General features: G+C 36.1%; 1 protein-coding gene across 7 annotated transcripts; it reads right to left on the bottom strand.

The window, feature by feature from the left end:
• Positions 1-1,034: 1,034 nt before the first annotated feature.
• Positions 1,035-27,376, bottom strand: Iru (E3 ubiquitin-protein ligase Iruka). Of its 7 annotated transcripts, none has more exons than XM_085945938.1 (8): positions 27,161-27,376; positions 24,568-24,741; positions 23,253-23,333; positions 20,066-20,115; positions 9,090-9,397; positions 6,237-6,383; positions 2,901-3,134; positions 1,038-1,806 (listed from the first exon to the last, which is right to left on the bottom strand). In XM_085945938.1, the coding sequence occupies exons 1-8, from the start codon at positions 27,245-27,247 to the stop codon at positions 1,682-1,684; spliced, it is 1,206 nt and encodes a 401-aa protein (XP_085802064.1). In that variant the 5' UTR covers positions 27,248-27,376; the 3' UTR covers positions 1,038-1,681. The 7 variants fall into 7 exon arrangements, with proteins under 7 accessions (XP_085802067.1, XP_085802064.1, XP_085802069.1 ...); XM_085945937.1 differs by having other exon boundaries at positions 1,108-1,821; positions 27,161-27,365; XM_085945939.1 differs by having other exon boundaries at positions 1,108-1,821; positions 9,090-9,382; positions 27,161-27,365.
• Between the last annotated feature and the right edge of the window lie 399 nt (positions 27,377-27,775).

Below are 27,775 nucleotides of genomic sequence, written 5' to 3'. Positions count from 1 at the left end.
TGTAGCGGTGACTTTAGAAAGAAATTATAAATCATGGAGTCTTAGTTTGCTGGTGTTTTTAACCCGGTTCTCATCTGGCGAACACAAATGAACGCGGCGATTCTTTCCATGCAGTGACAGCCGAAAAAGTGCTATCTTAAAAGTGACATAAGACTAGTGTCACATGGGTTTCTATAAACTGACAGTAATTCAAAACGGCATCGAATCATCCGCACCGTTCATCCGTGCACTCTCAATGTAGACAAGTTTCACATTTATAGTTTTATACTGATGATGTACGCATGTTATGTTCATTATATGTAAAATAAATAAATTTGATTATTGTTGTTATTGACCCCTTTGGCTGCTATATCTTTCAAAATCCCAGCGAGAAATGCTACCATTTATAAATAATATTGTTGATTAAACAAAAAATTATGATATTATTTATAAACACCTTACTTTACTTACGATTGTACGATATCAGGATTATTATTTTAACACTGAGCGTGCGGGAGACTAATAACAACTCGCTGTAGGCTGAATTGAATGGAGGATTAAATCTACATAATACGCTGTTTTTATTCAGAATATGACAATAATAAATTAATAACAAGTTAATAAATCATACTAAATAAATCATTTAACCCGCAACGGAAGTGTTAAAATAAAAAGTATTTAAATGTGCAAAGCAAACATAATAAAAACCGGTTTGATAATGCTGCAGTACAAAGTTCTCAAAATTATTTACCATTCTAAGCATAGTGACGTCAACGTCGTTGTTAGCATTTCAGGTTGGTATTATGAACAAAGATTTATCGTTATTTAGCATTCAAAAGGATAGCAAACGTTAAATATAAAGCATTGTTGTGTATTCTGTCTTATATTTTGAACACATGATGTAGGTAAAGCATGACATAATTATTAAGAGTTCATTCACTGCGTCCAACGCAACTGGTGCGTTGCCCATCAGGTGGCCATTAGATAAAATTAAATATTGATTAAAAGGTCCGCAGCGAATGGGTTAATACTGGGATAACGATATTGGTTTTTTTAATGTCTCTCTTCGGGTCAGTATGTAATATGAATGTAAGCTGACAAAAACAAAGAGAAATTTCAAGTTTCATATTATACTTTACGATTCGTGTAATAAATAAATACAAGATGACTCTAATTTTTAGTCAATTTAAACATCATTTAATTTACAAACCAACTGTTTCCTTTAAATCAAACTTTTTTAGTTGAAGATAACCACTTGCAGATGCGTCAGATCATATGTTACAGTCACAGGTATTCATTGTAGACTGTTTTGACTTAAAGAATAGTTGCGTCGGTGTCCTCAGGCACATGGTCCACATTCCCCTGACCCTGCATCTATTCCTCATGTCTAAACAGCAAAGAACACGTGTCCTGCAACCTGACTCTCAACGATAAGTGATTAGCGTGTACGAGCAGCCTTAATCCGCAGTAATTATAACACAATTAAGAAATCAAGCAAGATTCCTTGATTCGTTGCGATTGCTAACCCTAGTCATACCATCATGTATAAAAAACGAAGACAGAACACACCAGTTAATTTTGAACATTCACAGAAACTGTTGCGTCAAATATCTGGCAGTCTCAAACACGGTGTTAGGTTACTGGAAGGGAGCGTTACACTTTGGGGGACATTGCGTACAGGTGATGATGAGCCGTCCAATGCCTAATCGAACTCCATGTCCATGTCGTAGCTTCCGGACGGAGGTTGAGTTCTGGGCTCCGTCCGAGCAGACGACGAAGGCCCTGAAGACATTGATCTAAGCAGGGACACTACGCTTGTAATCGGGCCTGGAAACACAAAACCTGACAATTATTAAAATAGTTGTTATTCCGAGGGAGAAAGTGCTCTAAGTAGATAAATACCTGTTTAAGAATTTGGGGTTACCTATTTAGGAGTTTAAGAGTGCGATGCAGAACCATCTGTATTATCTTGGCAATAAACACTATCCAGAGTTGCTAACTTAGCTCGACTTCGTTAGGCATGTCTTGATCATATTTTAAACGGTTTCTAATGAATGCCTATATGACGTATTGTTATGTATGGGTACTGAAGGCGACACAATCTAAGTTGTCGACATTGGCCTCCTAAAGACAGGCACATCTCTTAGGGACTTACACGCCTAAGTATGATTCTGCATCGTGCTCTAAGAGTAAACAACCTGTAAACTTTGTAGATAAAATATTTTTGTCATTATGATGTCTTATCTTTTCTGATCATAATATTATTATATGCTAAGGGTGTTAAAAATAATTTAAAAAACATTATCGGCTACGTAACATTTTTCTCCAATTACACTGTTCACGCTGCGGCGTTGCGGTTTAGAACCATATGCCATACTTAACTTATGATTTCTGTTTATACGTCTATGGTATAAACGGATACGATCAGAGGCTTATAATATACTATGTGAAAATATATTTCCATGAACAGAAATCATAAGTTATGTATGCCACACAGTTCAAAACCACATGCGGTTTCAGTCTATACTGAGACACAAGGTAACAAGAAGGATTATCGAACATATTTTGTCTTTTTTTATAATACAAATATTTGCTTTAGCATTGCTCTCGTCCTACAGAAGTAACCAAAAAGATCAGCATTGAAATATCACACCCATTCCATGCAGCAAAAAATAATATATTATTTAATATTAGTTAGTTTTTGAGATCGACCATTTGGTTATGAAACTTTGGATTTTACCAATTAGACCAATGGAGATGTAGGGTTTTAACACAAAATCAAAATAACAAAAATATTAGCAAGGATGGAAGAATATCCTATTCAGTAAAAATGCATGCGCCGTTCAAATAAACAATGTTTTCTTGTGATTAATGTAAAAAACATGCAACTGTTTGGGCATGTCCAATGACAATATGCTCACCTATGATCCTGGAATGAACAGTGGGCCCCGCCGTAAAAGGGTTGGGGGGTCCTTGAGGGGGGTTAGCGGAGGGGGTGGTGGGGGGTAAATTGGCAGTGGGGGTTGTGGGGGCGGACCCAGTCACCGCCTCGGGGTCCTGGGGCTGGTGCGTTGCGCCCGTGGCGTTTGCGTTTGGTGGGGGCGGGTGGGTGCTGCGACATGCGCGCAACAGCAGCGTCGCCAGGCTCGGAGACGCTGCAAGCCAACATCACGATTGTCACAAATGAAGCGTGTTATGAATTTACACATACTGCCTCTAAAGTCATAGTCTTTTTTTAAGGCTTCACAATAGTTAAGAAGTGATCCGTAATACAACGACAGTAAAAATGTACGACATGATTTCTTAAATTTTCACCGATTAAATTGAAAATTATCATGGTTTCCTACATCAATAAACATAATTTTGTTTTTGCGCTTGACAAAATAATTAATAGGCAGCAATATTAGGTACGTTTATCACTAATTAAAAAAATATACCAATGCACAATGTTTTAATTCTTCGAAGGGTATTTCGTAACCTGATACAACAATCCGGCGCTACCTTGGAAAGTGAGTTTGTTTGAATAGTGTGCATTCTGTGGGTGCCGGCGGTAAATACACACAACGGCGGTCATGCTACATTGCATGCGCCGACAGATGATTAACTGACAATGTTGCAATTGTGTTGAGTTAGTATGTGCAACCCATCTTAAGTTAACTTTTCAATATACTTGCGTTTTCGATGGAAAAATTGTCAGTCAAGACAGATACTGTTGATTGAATGATATAGGATCGTTTCCTAAGGCCATTCGCTCACGCAGAAACTAAAATCTGACGAACTGGTTGGTGAAACCTAATAATCTCGAAACCTCAAACTGTCAAACCAATTGTCTTTCCTACTTCATTCTACGTTTTTTCTGTAATATCTTTATGGGAATATTCTGGCAGCCTGTAATTATGAAGCAGGAGTATTTGTCAACATCTGCCACATATTTTAAAATTAAAAATCGGTTCGCCCATCTTTAACTTTTGACGTCTTGACTTGTTATTGCTTGTTTAGTTCAGTTCAGTGCTACCAATTTTGGTAAGAAAATATGATTTTTCTTCGAATTTACTGATATTGGCACCACTGTTTTATGTGTGACTGGAAACTGAGAGACTGGGAGACTAACATGTCGTGTCTCTTCGGTTTCGGTCGCGGACGTTTTGAAACTGAAAGATTCCAGTCTTGTCGTCAACGAGCCGCCATTGAAATACATTAGCTAGATACCGGAGTTTCAGTCTCGTCATTTTTGAGTATTCACGTGAGCGGATGGTCTTAATAAATCGATTTGAGAATTCATAAATATCAAATACAAAACGACGATAACCATTATTCAAACAGTGAGTCATATACGATAATGCCCGGTATATATTGCAAGGATTGAATCATTTCATACTTTTTTACAATTGAACGATTTACAATGCGTAATTCGGTTATGTCTCACTTACCTACACTCAATGGCACTAATTAACAACCAGAAGCGAAGGGGGAGGTAGGCTGTTAAGATCCGCCATAAATAGTACACATTCAACTATGTTAGTCATACGTATTTATTTTTATTGAACTAAGACTACAATTTACAGGTGGTATTGAAATGGTATTAAAAATCAATTAAGCCCTGTCTAACCAAACCATAATAGTTTTGGTATATTTTGGGTAATACAACAAAATTATGCACACTTTTTCATTCATATTTATTTGTTTTCGTTGGATAGAGAATACATATTACACATATTGTTTGTTAATTTTTTTAATTTATTAAGCCCTGCCTAACCAAACTATAATAGTTAAAAAATATTATTATAACTATAAAATATCTAAAATTATGTATGATTTAATTGCATAATTATATATATTCATAGATAGACGAGTATTTTTTGACTATTATCTATTATGGCTTGATTTTCGCAGGGTTTAATTAATTTTAAAAACTTATCAACACCAATTGGAAATTGTAGTCTTATTTCAATGAAACAAATACATATGACTGACAAAGTTTAGTGTGCACTATTTATGGCGGATCTTAACAGCTTACCTCCACCCTTCGCCACTGTTGACAACTGAAACAAAAACTTAGAAAACCAATGTGTACTGTGATATATTCATAGCACGATTTATTACTGATATTATTAAATTTGCGATAGAGTGATATCGTACAAGAAAAATGCAGATGTGTCTTGTGCCAAAGAAAGAAGAAACAAAAGTGATCTTATAAGTGATAAAAAAAAGCTACCATTTTGGAAATATGGAGCCACCTCGTTAGCTTCATTTGACAAGTGTATAGTGAAAGAAATATTGCAGTTCACATTTTTAAAAAGTGGATCCCAGTGGCGAATGTCTACCTTGGCTAAAAATCATTTAATCACCAGCATTTATAAAAGACATGCAATTACTGCCGCAAATAATGCAAATCGGTTTATTTCTTAGCAAACAGATGGATTATTTCAATCATAATTCACACGTTTAAATATATGAATACATACATACATAAGACCATGTCCGATCCTAATAGGATCATATTATGGGTCTCCACGGAGTGGATGTTTGTATTATCAGATTTTTATTTTGACGAGAAATGGATGGTAGCCACTTGCTCCAACTATTAGGTCCATACTCTGAGTCATACACAAATTGAAAAACAATATGTGTGTTTGCCAGGGTTCGAACCTGGGACCCGCAACATTATAAGCCGATGCATAAGTCGATGCAAAAGACTGTTAAGTTATAACATACCAAATCTCTAAAAGAATTACATCAAAGCTAATTTTTAACATCTACATACTAAAATGATCTCCCAATACAAATAGTATCCCTAGAAGTGATTCTTTGAATATTTGAAAGATGCATGATGTCTCGAGTAGTAATATCATCATTTTTCAATTTGAACATTATTCATTACTAGGATTCGCACCTGGGACCCATGACATTAAGCGTCGGTTTATAATATATGAATATCAGGGCTGAAATATCTGTGATTCAAATTAAATTGCAAACTGCTCGGCAATAGCTTACAAACAAAATAATATACTGAGATACAAAATAGAGCAATAGAGGTTTTTTCGAAGTGAGTTTGTGTCACATTATTCAGTTACTCAAATTTCTTGAATGTATGTTCCAATAACTTTCCGGTTCGTTTCGGTTACTTTCCAAGAGGCAGTCTCCGCCACTGTGGGAGGAATCTGTGAATTTTTGAAATCTTCAGCGCTGTCGGAACACCTTCATCTGGTCATATGTTCGGTTAGTGGTTTTTGAACAATTATAATTGAGACACTCACTTGCTCCTGTATTTTGTTGTGGTACTTCGGATTCAGGCTGAGCTAAACTCTGTCGACAGATGGGACACGTGGCGTGCAACGCCAGCCATGGGGCGATGCATGCTTGATGATATAGATGGCTACATGTTAACTGTCTCACTTTTTCATCTGTAAACAAGCAACACAAAATTAAATCTTTCTACTTTTAGTGCAGGAACATTTGAAGTTCTCCAAAATTGTTAAAAGAAATGGCGTGTATTTGCTAGTGTGGACCGTATCCAGCAATTTGTCTAGTTATGAAAAGGCAGAAGTTTTATTATCGGGTATAAAGACTTTATACATCCATGGAAACGAAGTAAGCTAGGCTCACAATTCACCAAGCATCTTGAAAGTGGCTATATTGTAAATCCAATTCACGATCTTATCGATAACTGTGCATCTATAGGCCGGTTCAGATTAGTCGAGTAGCGAGTAATTTAGTAACTAAACGTGTATGAACAGACAAATTTAGTTGAGTCAATCCATTTTGTTCTTATTTGTCGGTCGAGTAGCGCCCCCACCACCTCTCACTAAATACCAAACAAGCCACGAGACAAGTCTGAACACGTTATCTTTAGTCAAGTTAATTAGATGTCGTGGAATTTCTTCCTCCAATTCTTCTGATATAGCCATTACAAATGAAATGATTAACTTATTTATTTTTGCTTTGTTACGTTATGCTCTGTTCATTTTGACACGCCACTCACTAATGTACTATGTTTGGACACTTTTCAGTTACTAAATCATTTAGTGGTAACTAAATCATTCGCCACTTGACTAAACTACTCGACTGATCTGAACCGCCCTTATGTGACAAGCAATGTTCCAAAATGTTTCCCCACACATGTTTTCATCCCCCGCACAGTCCTCACGCAAAAATATTGTAAAAGAAAGTTTCCTTTGCCAGATTTTAGTTTTGCTCGAATGCACGAAACCATCACATGCACAATTCTTTGACTCATTTCTCAGAAGGCGAAGGTCAAGTGCGATTAACGCGAGCACACAAGTGAAATTTTACATCGAGCGGGATCACTATATCCGTCCCGTTCTATCGCGTGCCAAAGTATACAAAAAGAAGATACGTATTTTAGTGTTTATCAATGACCACCTATGTGCCGGGTCCTCTACATTTCCTAGTCTTTGACATGATTCAACTTGCAAGAAACATTGTCAGTACAGTCTCATAGTAGTCTCTTTATTGTGTAAACATCACAGTTCACGGTAAAAGTGTTCATGCCAAAAAGTGTGGAAGTGTTTGTGGGGTGGGGAGTAAATTTACTGCACTGGGTGTCGGCCCGTCACTGACGGGTGACACCAACCCTAGTTACGCCACTGCTCAGATGCGTTGATGATCCGCACACACAATAGAAAAATTAGAGGGAACACTTCACCTTAGTTGAGATAAATAAATTCATTGCAAAAGAAGTCCAGAGATCAATAATTAATGTAGATGTGAAACTGTCCCCCATGTTCGATCCTAAGAAAATCATTTAGGTCTCCATAGAGTGGAGGTTGCGTCAACAGTTTTTTTTTGTTTTTATGAGAAATTGATGTTACCCACTTGTTTAACCAATTTAGACCATACTCTGGGTCCAAACGCACATGAATATGCCAAGCCCGCGACTTGAACCATGGACATGATACGTTACTGCTTGGATATTGTGGGCCAGGCTTAAATATTTAGGTGCCACAGTTGCCGACAATGACAGTCTTTCCATATGGCATCTTTGAGAATCAGTGTCTCCGCGAAATCTTAGGTGTACACTGGTATGACCCCATTACAAACACCCGAATTAGTGAGCTTGTGCTTCCCTTATGCTCCGACGCTGGAGTGTAGCAGGGTGCAGTAAATAATAATGTGTAAAGAATACTCAACTATGGAAATTTGCTAACGCAGTCTTCGCTACTGATTTCTTTGTTTTACTGGCGCAAACAAATATCTGATGGTTTTATGTGATCATTTACAATGCACGAATAGAAATGGTATTTGTGCACTTCATTCTCATTCTGCGCTTATGTTCGGGTTTATTCCATTTCACTCTAATGCTTCAAATACATTATGATCACGTCACGTACTGTCACATGCTGGTACGGTGATGAATTTAGTTTATGGTTTTGTCATCCTGAGAATATTTTGAATGATCACTATCTCTATAAATTCAATGATGGAGACTGCAACTCGAATGTATTAACATTTTGAATTACTATTCATTATTCATGCTAATTTCAATAAATTTTAACAGTTTCTACGTGTGCGCATGTTAAAATTACTTGCAATATTGCATCCATAGATAATATTTTCAACAGAACCCAACCTACAGCCCATGGATAATAGATAATAATTTAATATAGAATTCGAGAAAACCACTAAAACAAAGAACACGTGATTTTGACATGAGCCGAAACTGTGTAGGCATGTAGAAAATGATAAAAAACGTTCATCAAGTCATGCGGGTGTCGATGTAGCGCGGTCCGCGTGAGGTGACTCCATTGTTGTTCCGGTGATTTCGGCAGATTTTGCTGACTGACAACGTTAGTTTAATGGTTCAAAATGTGCTATGGGATGGGAGCATCAGTCTTTAAATAAACATGAAATTAGACACTTTATTCCCGTAGTGGCGCTACGGTCACTGTGACAGCACATAACGTGATCATAATATATTTGTATCATAACTCACATATTTGTCACTAAGTAGTTTCACAAACTTTCTTTGTCACACTGACATACCGGTTTTGTTGTGGCTTTGATTTTATTCCATCTAAAAGTTGAGCTCTAGTGATGTACATATTTTTGGGAGGAATACAATGTTAAGACAATGAGTAAAAATGAATCACCTTCAATGAATAATTCCCAACAGACGGAACATTGTGTTTTGGCGGCGGCCTGCTCATTGGTAATGGTGACCTCCGGCAGGCTGTCGATGGCCTGTGCGTTGAGGGGCGGGGGTCCCTCCGTCTCCGCCTGCCACAGCAGCTGTGACACCATGGCATCTAGGCCCTCAGCTGAGGCAGTGGGGTCGCCTCCGAACACCAAGAGCGGGGGGGCGCCCCCCGCAGCCATGCCGCTGCCCGTCAGCTGGAGCATTATCTGCTGCAGTAGCGACTCCGCCCCGCCTAAGCTCATGTTTCTACTACGTACAGTCCTGGAACGTAAGCAACACTATACTAAAATCAGACAGGAGAATATTCCTGCCGACGGGGGACAAGGAATGACAGTCAAAATGCATTAAATTTTATCAATAATTAAACAATGTGCTTTTTTTATATAGAAGATACACCATTTTATATAATACTGAAAATTAAAGTATATTTTTACAATAATATATAAAATATCTGACATAAATCTATAACTATGTCTCCATTTGATCATTTACTTCACTTCAAATTTTTAATCCTGGTTTTAACACCCAAGTTGTTTTGCGCATGCTTTAGGCGGAAAGCGTGTTACGCACTGCGCCAACTGTCTATACTTGTATGTCAAATAGTTTTAATTTTTTCACGGGAAGCAGTGTTGACATATTTTAATAATGCCGATGTAAAAATTATAGTATTTTAAAATAACTGTAGGACACAAAACATTTCTCGTTTTGAATCCTTCATAATTATAGTATTTTTGGCTTATTTGGCGTTAAATTATAGTATGCATTTTTGCTATTATACATTTTTCGTGGAATCATTCAGTTGGCAGCACTTGAGTCGCGGTTTATGTATGGCATAATTCAATTTTAAAAACTAACCAACACTATCTGAAACATTGTAGTCTTAGTTCAATGAAAACAAATACGTACGACTGACAAAGTATTTATTATGTGCACTATTAATGTTGACGATTTGCACCCACGATGGCCGCGCGGCTTAAGCGTCGGCCTATAGCGTCGTGGGTCCTAGGTTCGAATCCTGGGTCTGGCAAGTACATATATTGTTTTTCAATTTGTGTATGAGTCAGAGTATGGACCTAATATGTTGATCAAATGGCGACATCTAATTTATCGTAAAAACTAAATCTGTTAAAACAAGCCTCCAGTCTGTGGACCAGCCTACCTCTATTACCTTCGCCAGTGGTAAATAGATATTCGCAACATCCATCGAACATCATGACTTAGGTAACCATGAAGCTAGGTTAGTATGTATTAACAAAACAATGTGAAATGTCAAATAAAATTACAGCACTGTACATTATTGTTCACTTTGCAACGTGTTATCAATATCCCGTGTGTTGCATGACTAACTTTATGATTTTATCTCGTATTCCAAACAATAACCTTTAGTAGTTGTTATAGTGTTATTACGTTGGAATAAAGTTGCTATTACTGCTCTACAACCCTTCATAGACAATTATTATCAATGAATTGGTATAAAACAGTAGAGGGTGTTCAATATTGCTTCAGGATTCGCGACCATAATAGCATGTTATCTAACAGTAGGTGTCTTTAAGTACACAGAATATTTATTTTGTTTTTCCTTATCTTATCTCTAATGCTAGAGCAAACCTTTGGCATATAATATGATTCATTCAATAGTATGCTACCGTTTATGTATATAACAATATTTAAAACAATTACAATAGCCATTGATTTAATCGAGTCCGGATACTTGTACGTATGCAGTTCGCCGTATCACACTTCACCGTGAAATGTTGTATTGGAAATATATGGCTGTATATTAAACACCGTCCAACCTCTTTGGGTGGTATAGTACCGACATAAAATTCATGTCTAAATAAAACATGGTTCTTGTCCGTTTATACAGCTTGCAGCAAACAAATTTTGAAAAGAGCCGATATACCGGATTATTTGTAAGGTTAGGTTAGATTTTCATTTTTGAATTCATGAATTTTGCCAAAACCAGCAATGAAAATTGAATTAATGTTCATATTGAATCTAATAAAATTGGCGACCGTATAGTATACGGTCATCTCTTTCCGATAAGAAAGCTCACGACGAACTGTGCCATGCTGAAATTTTTTATGTATAATTTACATGCAACCCGATTTAACAGGGTAGATAGGAAAGACTGTTGCCCAGCTAATTGATGAGATATTGGACCGGTTTACATAATATTTATTACCATAGCCATTAGAAACAACCTGTACTTTTTGACAAGCCGACATATAACTGAATGTTGTAGGCAAGTGTAGATAATACGTAAGCCCGGTCGCACATAAAAAAATCGTCTCGACTGCAACATGGTCATAAATCAAAACGGCCAGCAATATTGCAACTCTCTTCCACGAACACACAAGTGTCAAAGCAGTATGTCGTGTGAAATTTGTTACATACGGCAAGCACATGTTTTTTTCTACAAAAACGTCGCACCGACGCTATGTACGTCAGTACATTAAAATTACATGTGTTTTGTGGATGACAACAAAATCACATCGACAAATTCGACATGTTGCAGTCGAGATTAGTTTGTATCTACGACCGGGCTAAGAGTTTTATACATTAGTGCAGGATCCCATAGACTTGTCGTATACATAATATGCGGAACGCATTCTGACAATTGGAAAAGGTTCTAGGGGTCACCAAGATATATAATGTCGATGTTGCCAGGCGATATTAGTGGTCATTTTTTTTTTATTGAGGTTTTAATTTTTTTTCTTATAACCCACCAAAAATTGTTCAGAGTTCTTCAATAAAACCAAGACGGGATCAGGGATTGATTGAAAATGCAATAATTGTACCATGCCATCGGCATGGTCGTAGAACGGTCCGTCCCGTTTGAAAAAATAAAAATAGCGGGTAGTGAAATGTGTTCAAAATTATCGATTCTTAGGACCCTTATTGGCTTAAATTATATTATTTAGTAGCATTTTTGTATATAATCACCTAAATTCGTTTCTTTACTATATCTATGCATATGAAATTCGTTTTAGTATTATGGTTAATCCAGAAACAGTGTAGGTTGCATATATAGGTAGGTGAATAAATGAAATAACGATAACCACTAACCACACTAAGTACCTACACATTTATTAAAAAAAAGAAACAAGAAGTCAAGTGTTCAAACTGCTTTAGGTACGAGGGTGGGTCAATAATTCCTTAGAAAAAAGCATTAAAACAGTTTTTTTTTTTGTTTTTTTTTTTTTATTTCTCAACATAATCTCCTTGGAGCTCAATACACTTGGTTAGACGTTTCTCAATTTTTTTAAACCGTCAGAAAAATAAGTTTTCGGAAGGTCCTCAAAATAAGCATTTGTCCGATCGATGACTTCTTCATTTGAAAAAAAACGTTGTCCACTTAGCCATTTTTTTAAGTTTGGGAAAAGGAAAAAGTCACTAGGGGCTAAATCTGGCGAATACGGTGGGTGGTCGACCAATTCGAACTTCAATTCTTCAATTTTAGCCATTGATCGTAAACATGTGTGAACACGGGCATTGTCCTGATGAAAGAGGATTTTTTTCCTGTTTAAATGAGGCCGTTTTTCTTCAATTTCGTTTTTTAGCTGGTCCAATAAAAATGCATAATAATCCCCTGTTATTGTTTTTCCTTTTTCCAAATAGTCAACGAAAATAATTCCACGTGCATCCCAAAATACAGTAGCCATAACCTTACCAGCTGATTTTACGGTTTTCGCCTTCTTTGGACATGGTTCGCCTTTCGCAAACCACTGCTTTGACTGTTCTTTCGTCTCGGGAGTATAGTGGTGTATCCATGTTTCATCTACAGTCACAAAGCGACGAAAAAATTCATCCGGATTGCGTTGCATGAGCGACAACAGGGCTTTAGAGGCCACCACCCTATTGCGTTTATTGTCGACTGTGAGCAAACGCGGCACCCATCTTACAGAAACTTTTTTCATGCCCAATTTGTCATGTAAAATAGAAATGACGCTACCTTTTGAGATCCCTGTAACCTCAATTATCTCACTCAACTTTAATCTTCGATCACTTAACACCATATCGTGGATTTTATTGATCATTTCTGGTGTAGTCACCTCTACAGGACGTCCTGAGCGTGGTTCATCCTTTGTTGATGTACGACCACGTTTAAATTCATTTAACCAGTTATAAATAGTTGCAAGTGAAGGAGCAGATATGCCGTGAACTAAATCCAACTCATTTTTTATTTCCTTTGCTGTTAACCCTTTTATATTAAAATGTTTAATAACAGCTCTAAACTCAATTTTCTCCATTTTTGTAAACAAGCAAATTTTTTTTTTAAATGTACGAAAATAAAAAACAACAACCCAACCAATCTGATTGAAACTTCGCAGCATACTGAATCGGTAGTGCCGCTGCATGAAAACAAACCGCTTACAGTACTAGTCGCGCCACCTGTCGGCTTTTCTAAGGACTTATTGACCCACCCTCGTATCATGATCACAGTTTTTACAAACAATACTTACACATTTGCACAATGATATTCGTGTCAAAGCCGATTTCTTATAACTACGTGATAATGTACGGCAGTCAGAATTACATTTGCATGGTTTAACCAAATAATTTGGCAGAGGTTCATTCGTCATTTGTCTTGGATACAAATTATTTTCTCATAATTGTTAGAAGTTGTAGGAAATCAATAGGCTCAATAGTGGATCAGATGAGCTTTTCCATAAATAAACTTGTGCTGCAGCCCTTAAACAGTGTAAATGCTTATAATATCTAAGCCTTGGAGATTGTCCCTTAGTGTATGTAGTAGGTATGTGGTGGATTAATTGCAAAGATTTTTTTGTGAGCCCTCAAAATAAATTACAGCTTGTTAAATGTATTTGCAAAAATGCTCCCACATTTGCAAAAATCAACGGAAAAAGTGAGCTGTACATTGTGGTGGATTTGACGACCCCACACAATGGTTTAAATTGCAGGGATCAATTTTCACTGACGCCATTGATTTAAAATCAAAATCATTTAGAAGCAGACTCTGGAGTCTAGAATGTTCTGTCATATATTTCATGCTGTAAAAATGCAAAATTTGGAGATTATCACAGTCCCGATACAGATGTTTTTAGAAAAAACAAAAAAAAAAACTGTTTTAATGCTTTTTTCTAAGGAATTATTGACCCACCCTCGTACCTAAAGCAGTTTGAACACTTGACTTGTTGTTTCTTTTTTTTTAATAAATATGTAGGTACTTAGTGTGGTTAGTGGTTATCGTTATTTCATTTATTCACCTACCTATATATGCAACCTACACTGTTTCTGGATTAACCATAATATTAAAAACGAATGTCATATGCATAGATATGGTAAAGAAACCAATTTAGGTGATTATATACAAAAATGCTACTAAATAAAATAATTTAAGCCAAGAAGGGTCCTAAGAATCGATAATTTTGAACACATTTCACTACCCGCTATTTTTATTTTTTTAAACGGGACGGACCGTTCTACGACCATGCCGATGGCATGGTACAATTATTGCATTTTCAATCAATCCCTGATCCCGTATTGGTTTTATTGAAGAACTCAGAACAATTTTTGGTGGGTTATAAGAAAAAAAATTAAAACCTCAATAAAAAAAAAATGACCACTAATATCGCCTGGCAACATCGACATTATATATCTTGGTGACCCCTAGAACCTTTTCCAATTGTCAGAATTCGTTCCGCATATTATGTATACGAAAAGTCTATGGGATCCTGCACTACATATGAAAACAAAATTAACAATTATCACTGAAGACATTATGTATTGATTATTTCAGATATCTTTATTATTGTATATGAGTCAGAGTATGGACCTGACAGTGGCGAAGACTCCATACTAGGCGATTATTTAAAGCCTACCTTCTTAAGAAAAATATTTTTTAATTGCATATTGACATATTTATATACTTAATCACTTCATTATTTTATGTTATATAAAAATAATTTATTTTGCCAACGAGAGATGTCGTATATGTAGGAATGAATTACACAGTTTACAAAACAACTGCAAAGGTATTAAAAAATTTACCACAGCGCGCCGTAAATAAATAATAAATGCCGCGACGTCTCGACGTAAATAAATCTTCCATTATGTGTGAAATAATTCTGAATTTTTTTCGTATGGACTTTACGTCTCGTAACCTCAGCAAGTCTGCTGATTTGTACGAAATAAGGTAAACTCCTATCGCAGAGCCTAAAACATTCGCGCATAATAATGTTGTCACGACTGCGCACTTTGTCCAAAATCATTAATAATAAGATAATTAAAAAAATAATTTCAACGGCGTTTAATCGAATATTAATAAATAAGTAAGTATAGATTGTTTTTATAAATAAAAATAAATTTTATCTAATGATTTTTGATGGGTATACATGTTTTGAAAAATAAGTAATTTAAACACATCGCTCATTTTTATGTCGTCAATGAGTTTTTGAAGTTTCATTGAATTAGTGTGTCGTTGTCATTTACTAGTGTGTACCTATTCATTAGTAGTAAATATCGTAATATTCTCGTAAGTATACCTGACAAGTGTGTTCTTTTTATCAGATCTCCACAGCCTACCTCTTTCCAAAAGTTACCCTTCGCCACTGGGACCTGATAGGTTGAGCAAGTGGCTAACATTCATTTCTCTTAAAAACACAAATCATTTAATACAAACATCCACTCTGTGGAGGCCAGAATGATCTTCTTAGGATCGGACTTTGTCAAAAAAATATATACTTATATATTATACTAGCTGACCCGGCGAACTTCGTACCGCCTCACAATCAATAATCTTGTGTTAACTTATTAGCTGAATTAAAATACTCAAAATGAATTAAGTTCAATAAATGTGCAAAAATCAAATCAAAATGAAATAGATTACATAGTTTTGGTTGGTTCAGATTTCGAAGCATGATAACTACCAAGTCAATCTTCAGTTGTAAATTGTGCGGTGGCAAGCCAGGCAGATCCAATAAGTTTAAAAATTCAGTTGGATAGTTGGTTGCTTCGTCTTCGTTTATTACACAGTCGATAGATTTGAAGGAATGCATTGGACCAACGATTTGATTTTGAATTGTGAAGTTTAGGTGATCCACATCTTTGTTCTTTGCCGCAAAAATTGCTCGTTCACTCAACCAATTGTGATTTTTGTGGTTAGCAATGACGTTCGGGAACACTTTGTTGATGAGGTCGTCCTTCGCTGAGACGAAATTTAAAAAATTCAGCGGAAACGAAATCAATCCGTTCGATTCGTCGACAGGAGCACGGCAGTTACCGATAATTGCTTGGAGAAATCTTCGGCAGATGGATCGTTTAGCAATGCAACTCGCATGTTTGTCGTCAGCTGAAGTTTCTTGACATAGCGCCACAGACTTTATGATTTGAGGCAAGCGTTCATTTCATCGGCAGCGGTTGATCTTGGAATGACTGGTAGTGTTTGGCGGAAATTGCCAGATAGTAGAAGCATTGCGCCCCAAAAACATCTTGAGTAATTGCGCAGATTTTTCATAGTTCGATTGAGTGCTGCCAATGCGTATTTGTGCGCAATTGTGCATTCATCCCAGGTGATGATTTTACTTGCTACCAAAACTTTGTGTTTCGCAATACTGATTGTCGGTGTTTCAGTCGTTTGAAGGTTTAACGGCAATTTCAACGCTGAATGAGCCGTTCGGCATCCTTCTAACAACGTGGCCGCTATTCCAGAAGAAGCAACTGCTACAGAAATTTCGGATCTCACACGAACAGTGGCCAAAATCAATGACATAAAAAATGTCTTCCCAGTTCCACCAGGCGCATCGAGGATAAATAAACCACCATTTCCATCATCAATTGCCTGCATTAACGTATCGTACACTTCCTTTTGTTGGGGGTTCAACATTGGTACATTCGATCGAACCGATCGGTTCAATGCATCTCGATCATATTCACGTTCACGTTCCAATTCTCGATTAAAAGCGTCATTCATTCCACGATGTGGCGTTGGCATTCCTAACTTGACTAACAAACTGCCGCACATGAGATAACACATGTTTTCGATCAAAAGCAAAGCCTGGTTATGTATCTCCTCATTCACTTCGAGATCGAGATTCTCTGAACTGACACAAATTCGATGTCAAATGTCTTCTGACATGTCACCCTTGTACTTGTTCCACAGTTCAGGTGGATTTGATGGGAAGCATGTCGAAATAATGATAGCAAATAATGGGCGTATCTGACTTGGAGATGCAGAAACAATTGCTACAGCGATTTTCATGTCCCAATGAATATCGTTTTCAATCAAATTGAGCTGTTGACATGCAGCACGAAATGTTGGACACACTACACCATTGACAGTTCAAAGTGATTCAAATTATGTCGGCCCACGAACATTAATTACCATCAACAACCGCAAGTAGAAGCATTCTTCATTCTTCGGATGAATTGTGTAAATGCGACCAAGAGCATCATTAGAATGCACATCCGGATAATTAGGAACCGCATCGCCTTGCTTCCGACGCTGAAATTTCTTCGATGAAGCGTTCCAAGTGTAATAACGTGGCATCTCAGAGTAGAGCAACGTTTGTGCAAACGGATCGCTTTGACAAATTGAAAAGAAACTGGTAAATGTTGTCGCTGCAGGTGTTACAGCACGTTGAGCAACATTCGATGCATTAAAATAAACTCGTTAACCATTCTCCAGATGCACCGCCAAATGTACAGCAGTGGGATGACGTTCATGAATTGGGAATGAGAAAATACGCCAAATTGTTTCATTGCAGCTCACATATCGACAAACTTGATAGTGCGTGATTTCATCGATGGTATTGGGAGTTTGAATGCCAAAAACCACAATATTGCTGCCTTTGGTGACATATTTGCAGATGTATTTGATGTACTTTACTGAATTGCAATACTCATGTATCAGAGATGGCGGTGTATACGGATTTTTTTTGTGATTTTCTTACTTTTCCAATGCGCGAGGCCGAGACGAACAAAAAAATTTCATCGAAATCAGTCAATCAGTTCTATATCATCAATAGACATCATCAAAAAAGCCGTTCCATAATAAGAAAATGAATGTTCTTCATAATTTCTTTTTCCGTGAAATTTTCCGATGTTTTAATAGTTATTCTGCTATTCAAGGCAGAGACAAATCCAACAAATTAAAGATCATAAAAATCGGTCCAGCCGTTTTTGAGTTATAAAATAAATGGTGTAATTAACCTGACTGTTTTATATAGATTAGATCTTCTGGCTCGCAGCATTGTAAATAACACTGGAAAATTATTCACACAATTCAAAATTACATAATGAAGTAATTATCGATTACCCGCACATTCACAAATTTGATAACCTCACAAAGTGAACATTTTAGAAGGCAACTTATCGTTTGAAAATCACGATCAAAATTGCTATTTGTCTACAACAAAGTCTTTCGGTATTATTTGAGAACTGAATCAACTGCCAAAAACGCCATATTCATACTTTCTTTTGTTTGTTTGTTTCTTGTTTATTGTTTCTGTCATGTATCAGAGATGGCGTTGTATACGGATTTAATTTTTTTGTGATTTTCTTTTGTTTTCGTATGCGCGAGCTCCATCGTTTAAATTAATCGATATCAGTCAAAAGCCGTTCGATAGAAAATGTATGAGAAAATGAATTTTCTTCATAATTTATTTTTTCCGTGATTTATCCAATATTTTAATAGTTATTCTGCTATTCGGGGCTAAGACAAATCCAACAAATTAAAGATCGTAAAAATCGGTCCAGCCGTTCTCGAGTTATAAATGGTGTAACTAACCCGACTTTCTTTTATATATATAGATATGCACTGAAAAATTGTTGCCTACCCAAATCTTCAATAAGTGTGCGTATCAGATGTTTAAAAACTGATATTGTATTTGTCTGTCCACGGTGAAAAAACTGTCACATTTTAATATTTTTGGAAAATTATCGAGCGTTCCGGTTGACAAAACATTTTATTTTGACCGCTCAATTGGTGCTACTATAGTCTCACCATAATAATATCGTGACATCATAACGGTGATCTGGTAACTACGGAAACCACGCACTTTCAGGTATAAATCTACGCTCCCGAGTCCCGACCTTCGCTATTGTCCGTAACACTGCCCCTATAAAATCGTAGCATCGGACATGGTTTAAAAAAAATAAAAATGTTATTGACATTGAATCACAATAGAGAATCGTGTAGACTTGAGTCATAGGTTGTGAATAAGAAAATATCTGAAATAATCAAACATGTCATTTACACGGTAATAGATTACAATGGCATAAGCAAATAATTACAAGATAAAATAATTTTATATACCACGTTTTTAAATTTGTTGAATCATAATATAAACTTGACAATTCTATGTATTAATAAATACTTTTTTGTACTTGATAGAAATACTGAATAAATATAGAATGCTGAAATCTCATATTGACATTTTATATTGTATTCCATAGTAACACACGTATATATTAATAATTTAGTTGCTAGGATCCCATTAGCAACCATTAATAGTGTTTTACTTTTAACGATTTTTTTTCCGAAATACCTTTCCATACAAAATAGAATTAACTGAAAATGAATTCAATTCTGTTTAAAGATGGCCAAAAGTATTAAAAGAATGCATTGTCGTTGTGTTCTGATATATTCTAAAAGTTTCAAATGTATAGCTAGTCGGGAAGTTAGTTAAAAATCGATTGCAAGATTTGGACAAACAAGAAAAAATTTGTACTGGGCAAACAAGAATACAAGCTAATAAAAGGGGGATCCATAAAAATAGTACGAATTACTTTAGCCAGTAAGGAAGGGGTACAATAAAATTTAATTAAAACTATATTGTGGATTTAATCGTTCATAGTGCAACTATGGTAGATATTTTCTCCCTTTTCATTGCGCCTACCCAGTTAACAAGAACCACAAATCGACAGTAAATTTTTACTACAAAAATGATTAAAAGTCAAACGTACCGAATTTGGTTACCAGACATTATAAACGCATCTCCAAACGAGGCAATATCCTGAAAAAGAAATAAAAAAAATTAATACACACGGCCGTAATGAAATGAAAATAAATATACACATCAGTAATTATATCTAAAATATATATCGTCGCCGTAGATGTCAAGGGAGCCGAGCCACAAATTTGGCGAAAATGAGTAAAGTACACAAAAGCATTTTAAAATCATCAAAGATGCAGTGGTCAATGGATTTAAACCACAAAACTCTTTTGACTACATTTTTTGTACATTTCAATATTCAGTGGTCAAGAGATATAACACACATAACTTCTAAGATACTATTTTTTTTAGTTATTTGTACAAAATAATAAAAAGATAATACCACAAAGTATATTCTATGTTGAAAGTTTCACTGTTATATCTTTAAAAACAAAAAAGTTCAATAAAAAAATGTTACTTTTTTTTGTCACACAAAATCTTTGAGTGCCTGTTTCTCAGCATTATGATTTTGTGGACTGGCTCCCTTGACATCTACGGCGACAATATACGACTTTTGATTTTTCCGCGGCAACAAATGAAGGACAAGGGGTATTCTCCACTGGGGTGGTAAAGGGTACCTTCTTACACACGCATGAATTTTTTCTCACCACAAAGAGAGTCAGTCAGCAGTCAGTCTGTGAGTGAGGGAGTATACTCAGTATCAATCAGATTTTTTTTTTACACAAAATGACTTGAGCAGAATTAGTATAGCATGATATTTTGCATAAAAGCTTGGTGATACTCAAGCGGAAACCACTGAGAAGATTCAGCAGGCTTTCGCCGACAATGCCATGGGCATCGCACAAATAATGAATAGGTACAACCGCTTCAAAGATGGCTGCACGTTGGTGGAGAGCGACTCACGTTTTGGTAGGCCCTCAACGAGCCAAATTTAGAGCCAACGAGTTAACTTTGATCATGCAGTACTGTCTTTGTCCAAGAACTTGCGGACGATCTAGAGATAAACCATTGGTTCCATATATTCATTTACGAGGAGAATCTGGCTTTAGGGAGAGTATCCGAGTAATCATCTATCTGATTTAGATGTTCTTAGCCAAACAAAGAACTCTTAGGTTCGCCAGTCTCCCTACTCTCACGACATGACACTTTGTTATTTTTGACTGTCCTCCAAGTTGAAAATACCACTGAAAGGGGACCCAATACTATGTAATCCAAAAGAGGTTTGGGAGAAATGTGTACAGATCCAAAGAGACTATTTTGAAGGGATTTAGTAATTTTCCCGGCGAAAGGTACATTTTAAACAGACCACGTATATGTATACACGTTGGTGGTCAACGGCTGGTCGGTCCCAAGTGGACACATTGACGCCAGTAGATGTGTTCATAGCAAACGTAGGGAAATGCCAAACTGCAAGTCCCATCTTCTAGCCTCCCCGTGGCGACCTCCGGGCAATGCAGCGTAAGCTGTAGCTAACAGCAGGGGGCGAAGGGGGAGTGACCGGCGCAATAAAACTGGCCTTCTGGGTAAGGTAAGGAAATCCCCGACAGAAAAACCCGGTTGAGCCGACCTTCAGGGCCCTCGTGGCTCAGGCCTCGGGAGCGCTAGGCTAATAAAGTACAATCGACACTGAAACCAGTTAGAATAATTCATATACAGGAGGCACTGTGGACGCAATTCAGTCCTTTATAATTATTAGTCACGACCAATTGATAATCGTTATCAATTCTATATTTTTTTGGCACTCTACAATGACTGCCCCAATAATGCATACATAGTGCTTTAGTCATTAACAACAAAAATTCGTCGATGTTACGCATGGTTAATGAGCTGTACAATACGCTGATTCATTACCATCATCATCATGCACAACACTATGTAGATATTGCAATTAGATAATATTATGTAATGTCAGTACCAAAGTAGCAGCTTAATCGCCAGATCTTTTGCTCTGATACTCATGAGGATAATATTACAAATGGAAACATTTTCGTTTTGTACAATGCATAATATTATTGATGTAATATGTACAAAAGCGAACCATTGAAAGCGTACCCGGACAATTGGATTAAATAAGTACAAGTGACATTATAATAAAAAAAAACGTTAGGAGCGGTTGTCACATCACCAAATACATATATCGATGATCTAATGTCGATACCCGTATATGACCTATATGACTTTTTGATGTACTAAAAACAACAAAAATACTGCCCATCGACTGTGAAATTCTCATATCTGTAGTTATTTTAACAAAATGATACAGCCATTTTAGTAATTTCCCATATCTGAACATTGCATAAATAAACCTGTGATAGCCCGTATCTTGCCTCTAAGCTGTCAAGCGTGTTGCAAGACGTGTGTTGAATTCAGCTTCAAAATGTCAGCATTCTCAAAACTACTTGTATACAACATATAAATTTGCAGTGTACAAACAACAGAATACTACCATTTAAAAGCGGTTTAGAGGGCAGAATTGTACATGTCTTTTGAAAACTAACCAAAATATAGCTTGTAATAATTAACATACACACAAAGGTCGTATGTTTAAGATACACGATTTGATATATATTCGTTTTAGCATGGGTTAATTAATTACCATGACAGTTGTTAGATTGATTATTGCCAAGTGCGGAGATCAAACCAACAACCATAGCCGCGTCACCCGTGGGCGCAAAAATCTCAATTGTATTTGATTTTTGTGCTTTCACCGTGTGTTTTTCTTTCTTCGACATTTTGCGTTCGTTGCAGAGGCCATTCTCAAGAGATAGCGTACTAAAGTGTTTAAATGCATACGTCATGCTAATTGTGTCAAAAGTGTCGGGTTTAGCTGACAGCGAACATAGCTCAGCGTAAAAAGGTGATGATAGTTTATAGTTGACTGTTCTTTTAGTTGCGTCCAGACATGCTAATTTGAATAGTGGATTTTACTGAAAAAACTGAAAGGCATGATATTAAGAGTAGCCCGTTGGCAAGAACCCACGGTGACCAAAAAATCAAATACAATAACCGACCTCGAAAGTGTGAAGCAATATGTAAATACTTTTAAATATAATTTTAGTAGGCAACAATCAATTCGGTTATATCAAACAGTGTTTAATTAATACGCGTTCCGTTTGGAGGTTTTGACGTAACTGCAATGTTGTTATTACGGGACAATAATGAATGAAGCACCCAATAAGAAACTAATGCAAACTGACTGGGGGGGCAGCGGGGGTATTTTCGTCTCTATAGTTCCATGGCGGTTGCCAAGTGGCCCAGCATTCGCCCGTTCGATTCCCCTAGAAACAAATATGGCCCGATGTGACGATATGAAATTAAACTAAAGCGAGCGATTTCATAATATCATGTATACCTTTGGCCTGAAATATTAGCCAAGTCAGGCTCCTTTCAAGGATTTTATGTCTCTGTCTTGAAAGCCCAATAACATAAGTTTATGGCTCTCCATTGTTCTTTCTTCCATGAGACAAAAGGCATCTTGATAGACCATTAAACAGACATTATCAGAGCTGAGTTGATGGATATAGCTCGTAACGGACAGAAATGTATTAATAGTTCTGTCAAAATGTAAATAATCTAATTCCGACAACGGAACTTTAAAATGCCATTTGTAATATATAAATAAATTTATTACATTTGACAAACAAAAATAGGAACAGCACATAGTAGGCGGTGTAGATGACTGACTCAAATAAGCTCTCACTTTCAGAGTAATAATATAAAGAGAGTGACCATTGTTCGGCAAAATGAAGCCGTGTTTCTTGCGTGTAACGCACAGTAGAACATCAATTTTATTATTATTAACTTAACCATGAAAAGTTATACCATCATGTTGCTTCTCAGTACGGCTACCAAATTTAAACACAACATAGTTAACCATATTTTCTACTAAAATTAAAAATAATTACCACCAACTTTATATTTAACACAAAAACAAAAAATTTTAGCAACGCGTGCTCGCAGTTTTCAAATGAATGTAGTCATCCAAATCAATATTTACCGGCGACGTTTACAAAAAATATTTAATTCAGCTGTAGAAATTTCATCTTATTCTTAACGCATATTGCGGAGATATAAGCGTGCCGAATGCTTTCTCACTAGCACTTGTGGTTCGTTTTGCCTTGCTCACACTACTTCAACAACAAATATGACGCAATATTGATGTCTAAAACAAATGACCGGGTTGACCAGGTCATGGCGTGGTTGGGAAGAATTTAGGCGTATCTTTCGCACGGATACAACAGAAGAGGAATATAGCCCAATATTTAACTGAGTTAAACTTTTCAACATTTTTCTACACTGCGTTTTCAATATGCATTTTCTTTCGCAAGCTAATGTGAATTCTCGCCGAAGCCCCGACACGTCTCGAAGAATCCTGGTTAGGAATCACCGAGCGGAAATACACTTAACAGAAAAATATCTTAGATATTAAACATTGCGTTATATTTGGGACGCTACGGTATGCAATTCTCAAGGTTCTGGTTCCACAACTCTAGTTTTATTAAGGTGATATACCTGCGATAAGTCATCAGAATCATCTAAAGGTGTGACGTCTATAGTTCCGCGGTCCCCAGGTGGCCCGGGCTGGCCAAGAGGTCCCGGCCCCCTCCCGGCCATGACGTCTGCCTCTCCCTCCCCCGCCTCCAACTGCTCTATGAAGCCGCCCGAGCAATACGGGCAGATAAAATCCTGAAAGCACAATGTTTTACAGTTAGTATTAGACATATTTGGTATAAATGCTAAAAACTTCAAATTTGTACTGATTCGCCACAAGATCAGGTAGTATAAGTAAGATATCAGACTCAGATTACAAAACCATCTATAAAATTAATAACATAGTGCAATTATTGTTAGTACTCATTACCAATTGACTGTCGGGGTTCATAGATCCCAATGTAATGCTAAGTACCCACGCATGTTCTTGCTCGATGATTTTACGCTCGTTCGAACATGTCTCAACATGTGTACTATCTCGCTCGATGATTTTTTGTTCAATATTGAGCAAACGGCTCGATGCGAAAAGGATTCAAAGGCCGTGATTCTTGCTCGATGTTCCAACAGAAATTCGCTCGTCGTCCATGGCTCGAGACTCTTTGACTGAGCGTGTCGAGCTGCTCGAGTGTGTGGACACAACAAAGAGCATGCTTTCAAGTCAACATGTTTGATCGAGCAAGAATGTACGTGTACTTAGGATAACAGTTCTCCATTGGTGATAGCTGAATGCAACTAATGGAATAATAGAGACTGACAAAAGTGAGATGCTTCAGTTTCACTTTGTTATCGGTCATGTATTCCAAACTTACAGACGTACCCTAAGAATTTGGGCTATAATTAGTAGTAGTCTTTATGAGGGTTTAATATTACAACATTTGATGTCGATGTAAATGCTCAAACACACGATACGACTTACTACTCTATTTTTTTCATAACAGACTCAATCTGGGAGTCAGTCAAAATGAAAATCTGTGCATAGTTGCCACACATTGATAACAGCAACCTTAAATACTATGAAAATGGAGAGTAAATCGAAAAGTTTCACTTTTATCTCATGTGCCAGCCACATAATAGTTTTTCTTTTATCATTTAAAAAAAAAAGATTCAATGTTGCCAATCCCACCATGCTAAAAACTATCTGGAAGTAGTTACCTATACGAAACATGAGAAATCCCTCTATTATATTAGTATAATCTCTTTGGTAAATAATAGCTACCTACCTATTATTTATTTATAAATGGCGCATGCACATATGAAACAAAATACATAAAATACACCAGTAATAAAGAGCACACAGAATAATAATAAATACCTATTACAGTCCTGTATTTACAAATTATGAAATTGAGTAAATAGCTGTGGCGAAGGGCGGAGGTAGGCTGTGGAAATTCAACATAAATAGCGCACACCAAACTTTGACTGTCATACATCATTGAGCTTAGAATACAAATTGAAGATGGTATTGATTAGTTTTTAAAATTCAATTAAACCCTGCCTAAACCAAACCATAATACTATAGGCAGGCTGTGGAGATCCGACAAAAATAATGCACACTTTTTCAATCATAATTATTTGTTTTCGTTGAATTAAAAATACATTAAACAGATGTTGGTTAGTTTTTTTTTTAATTCATTAAGCCCTGCCTAAATCAAACTAATCAATAAGACATATTCTTATATCTATAAAGTATCTAAAACTATAACGAAAATTTTTTGATAATTATCTACTGGCTTGGATTAAGCAGGGTTTAATTGAATTTTATAAACTAACAAACACTATTTACACATTGTAGCCTTAGTGCAATGAAAACAAATACGTTTGACTGACAAAGTCAAATCTTAACAGCCTACCACTGGTAAATAGACTATAGAAAAACATTAAATGTCAATGAATTATTAGAAAGAGAATGAATCCTTGGCATTGAAGAATAAACAGAGAATTTTATATCAATACATTTGACTTTATTATTATTTATCTATGGTAATATTTTATTTTGACAGGTCATCTACCTACCTACATATTGCATTATGGATTAACTTGACTAGGTAGGTACATACCTACTATGTAATCGTAATATGTATAGGTATATTATGACATATCTGTTACACCTACCTACCCACTAGGTACCTATAATAAAGACGTCACTTTTGCAAGCCAATAAAAACAACAGATTTCTTCTCAAATTAAAATAAAGATGTACTTACGGAGATAAAAAAAATATTGTGAATTTATTTACATAAGGTCGTTACGCTAGATAGGTAGGCATAATAAGCATATAATACAAACGCAATTACATATAAATTAGTCGACTTTCATCATGAATACGTCTAATCAAGGGAATAACATGTTTTCACCAGTTATCAATCACTTCTCGTGACAGACAACGTCGTATTTCTAATGACCATAGTTTGTAACATTATGATTAGATGTAAATCAGACAAACATATTTCACAAGGTTACTTCAATTTAAACACCCCTGTGTCGGCAAATTAAAGGCGTGTTATGGTGAAAAATTAGAGCGACGAAGTGCGATGATTATTCTGTACATGTCAATGCGATGGTAATACAAAAATATATTGTTTAAAATATATTGAATATTGATTTTACTTATTACCTGCAAAACATGATCGAATTCAATATTGCATTTGTGGCAAAAGAACCGGACGGGCAGAGGTCTACCTTCCACAGCGGCTTCGGCCATATTTAAAGATATATAATTTTATTATTATATTGACTTAAAACAATTTTAAAAACAAATGACAGCACTAATTGTAAAATTAGCTCTAAACTCCACCGACCTACAGTTTAAGCGGTCGCCATTTTAGGGGCCATGATGGTTTTTTTTCTGGGGGTTGCCAAAAGTGTCAAAAATATTTTTCTTGCCTGAAAATGTTTTTTATTTTTTTAAATTTTCAAATAATATTTATTATCGTAATAAAAACAATAAGAATAATATTCATTTTTTAATATTTGGAGGGCGATTGTCAGCTCCCAATAAATTTTTATCACATCATCAAAATTGATTTATATACAATTCAACCATACAACAAAATATTGAGTATGTCCACCATAAACCATCCCACCAAACACTGATGCGTTAATGATTATTGAATAAATAATCATTTAAATTAAGTAAAAAATATTTTGTTAAATATTTTTTCTATTTTTTATGTATTTATTAATATTAAATTCATGTTTACTTATTACTGTCATATTTAGCGCTTGGCTG

Source organism: Rhyacophila brunnea, unplaced genomic scaffold (assembly GCF_057557595.1).
Source record: "Rhyacophila brunnea isolate RB1 unplaced genomic scaffold, BYU_Rbru_1.0 scaffold_19, whole genome shotgun sequence".
NCBI lineage: Eukaryota > Metazoa > Arthropoda > Insecta > Trichoptera > Rhyacophilidae > Rhyacophila > Rhyacophila brunnea.
Note: the sequence above shows the minus strand (reverse complement) of the source record. Positions and strands in the feature narration are given on the sequence as shown.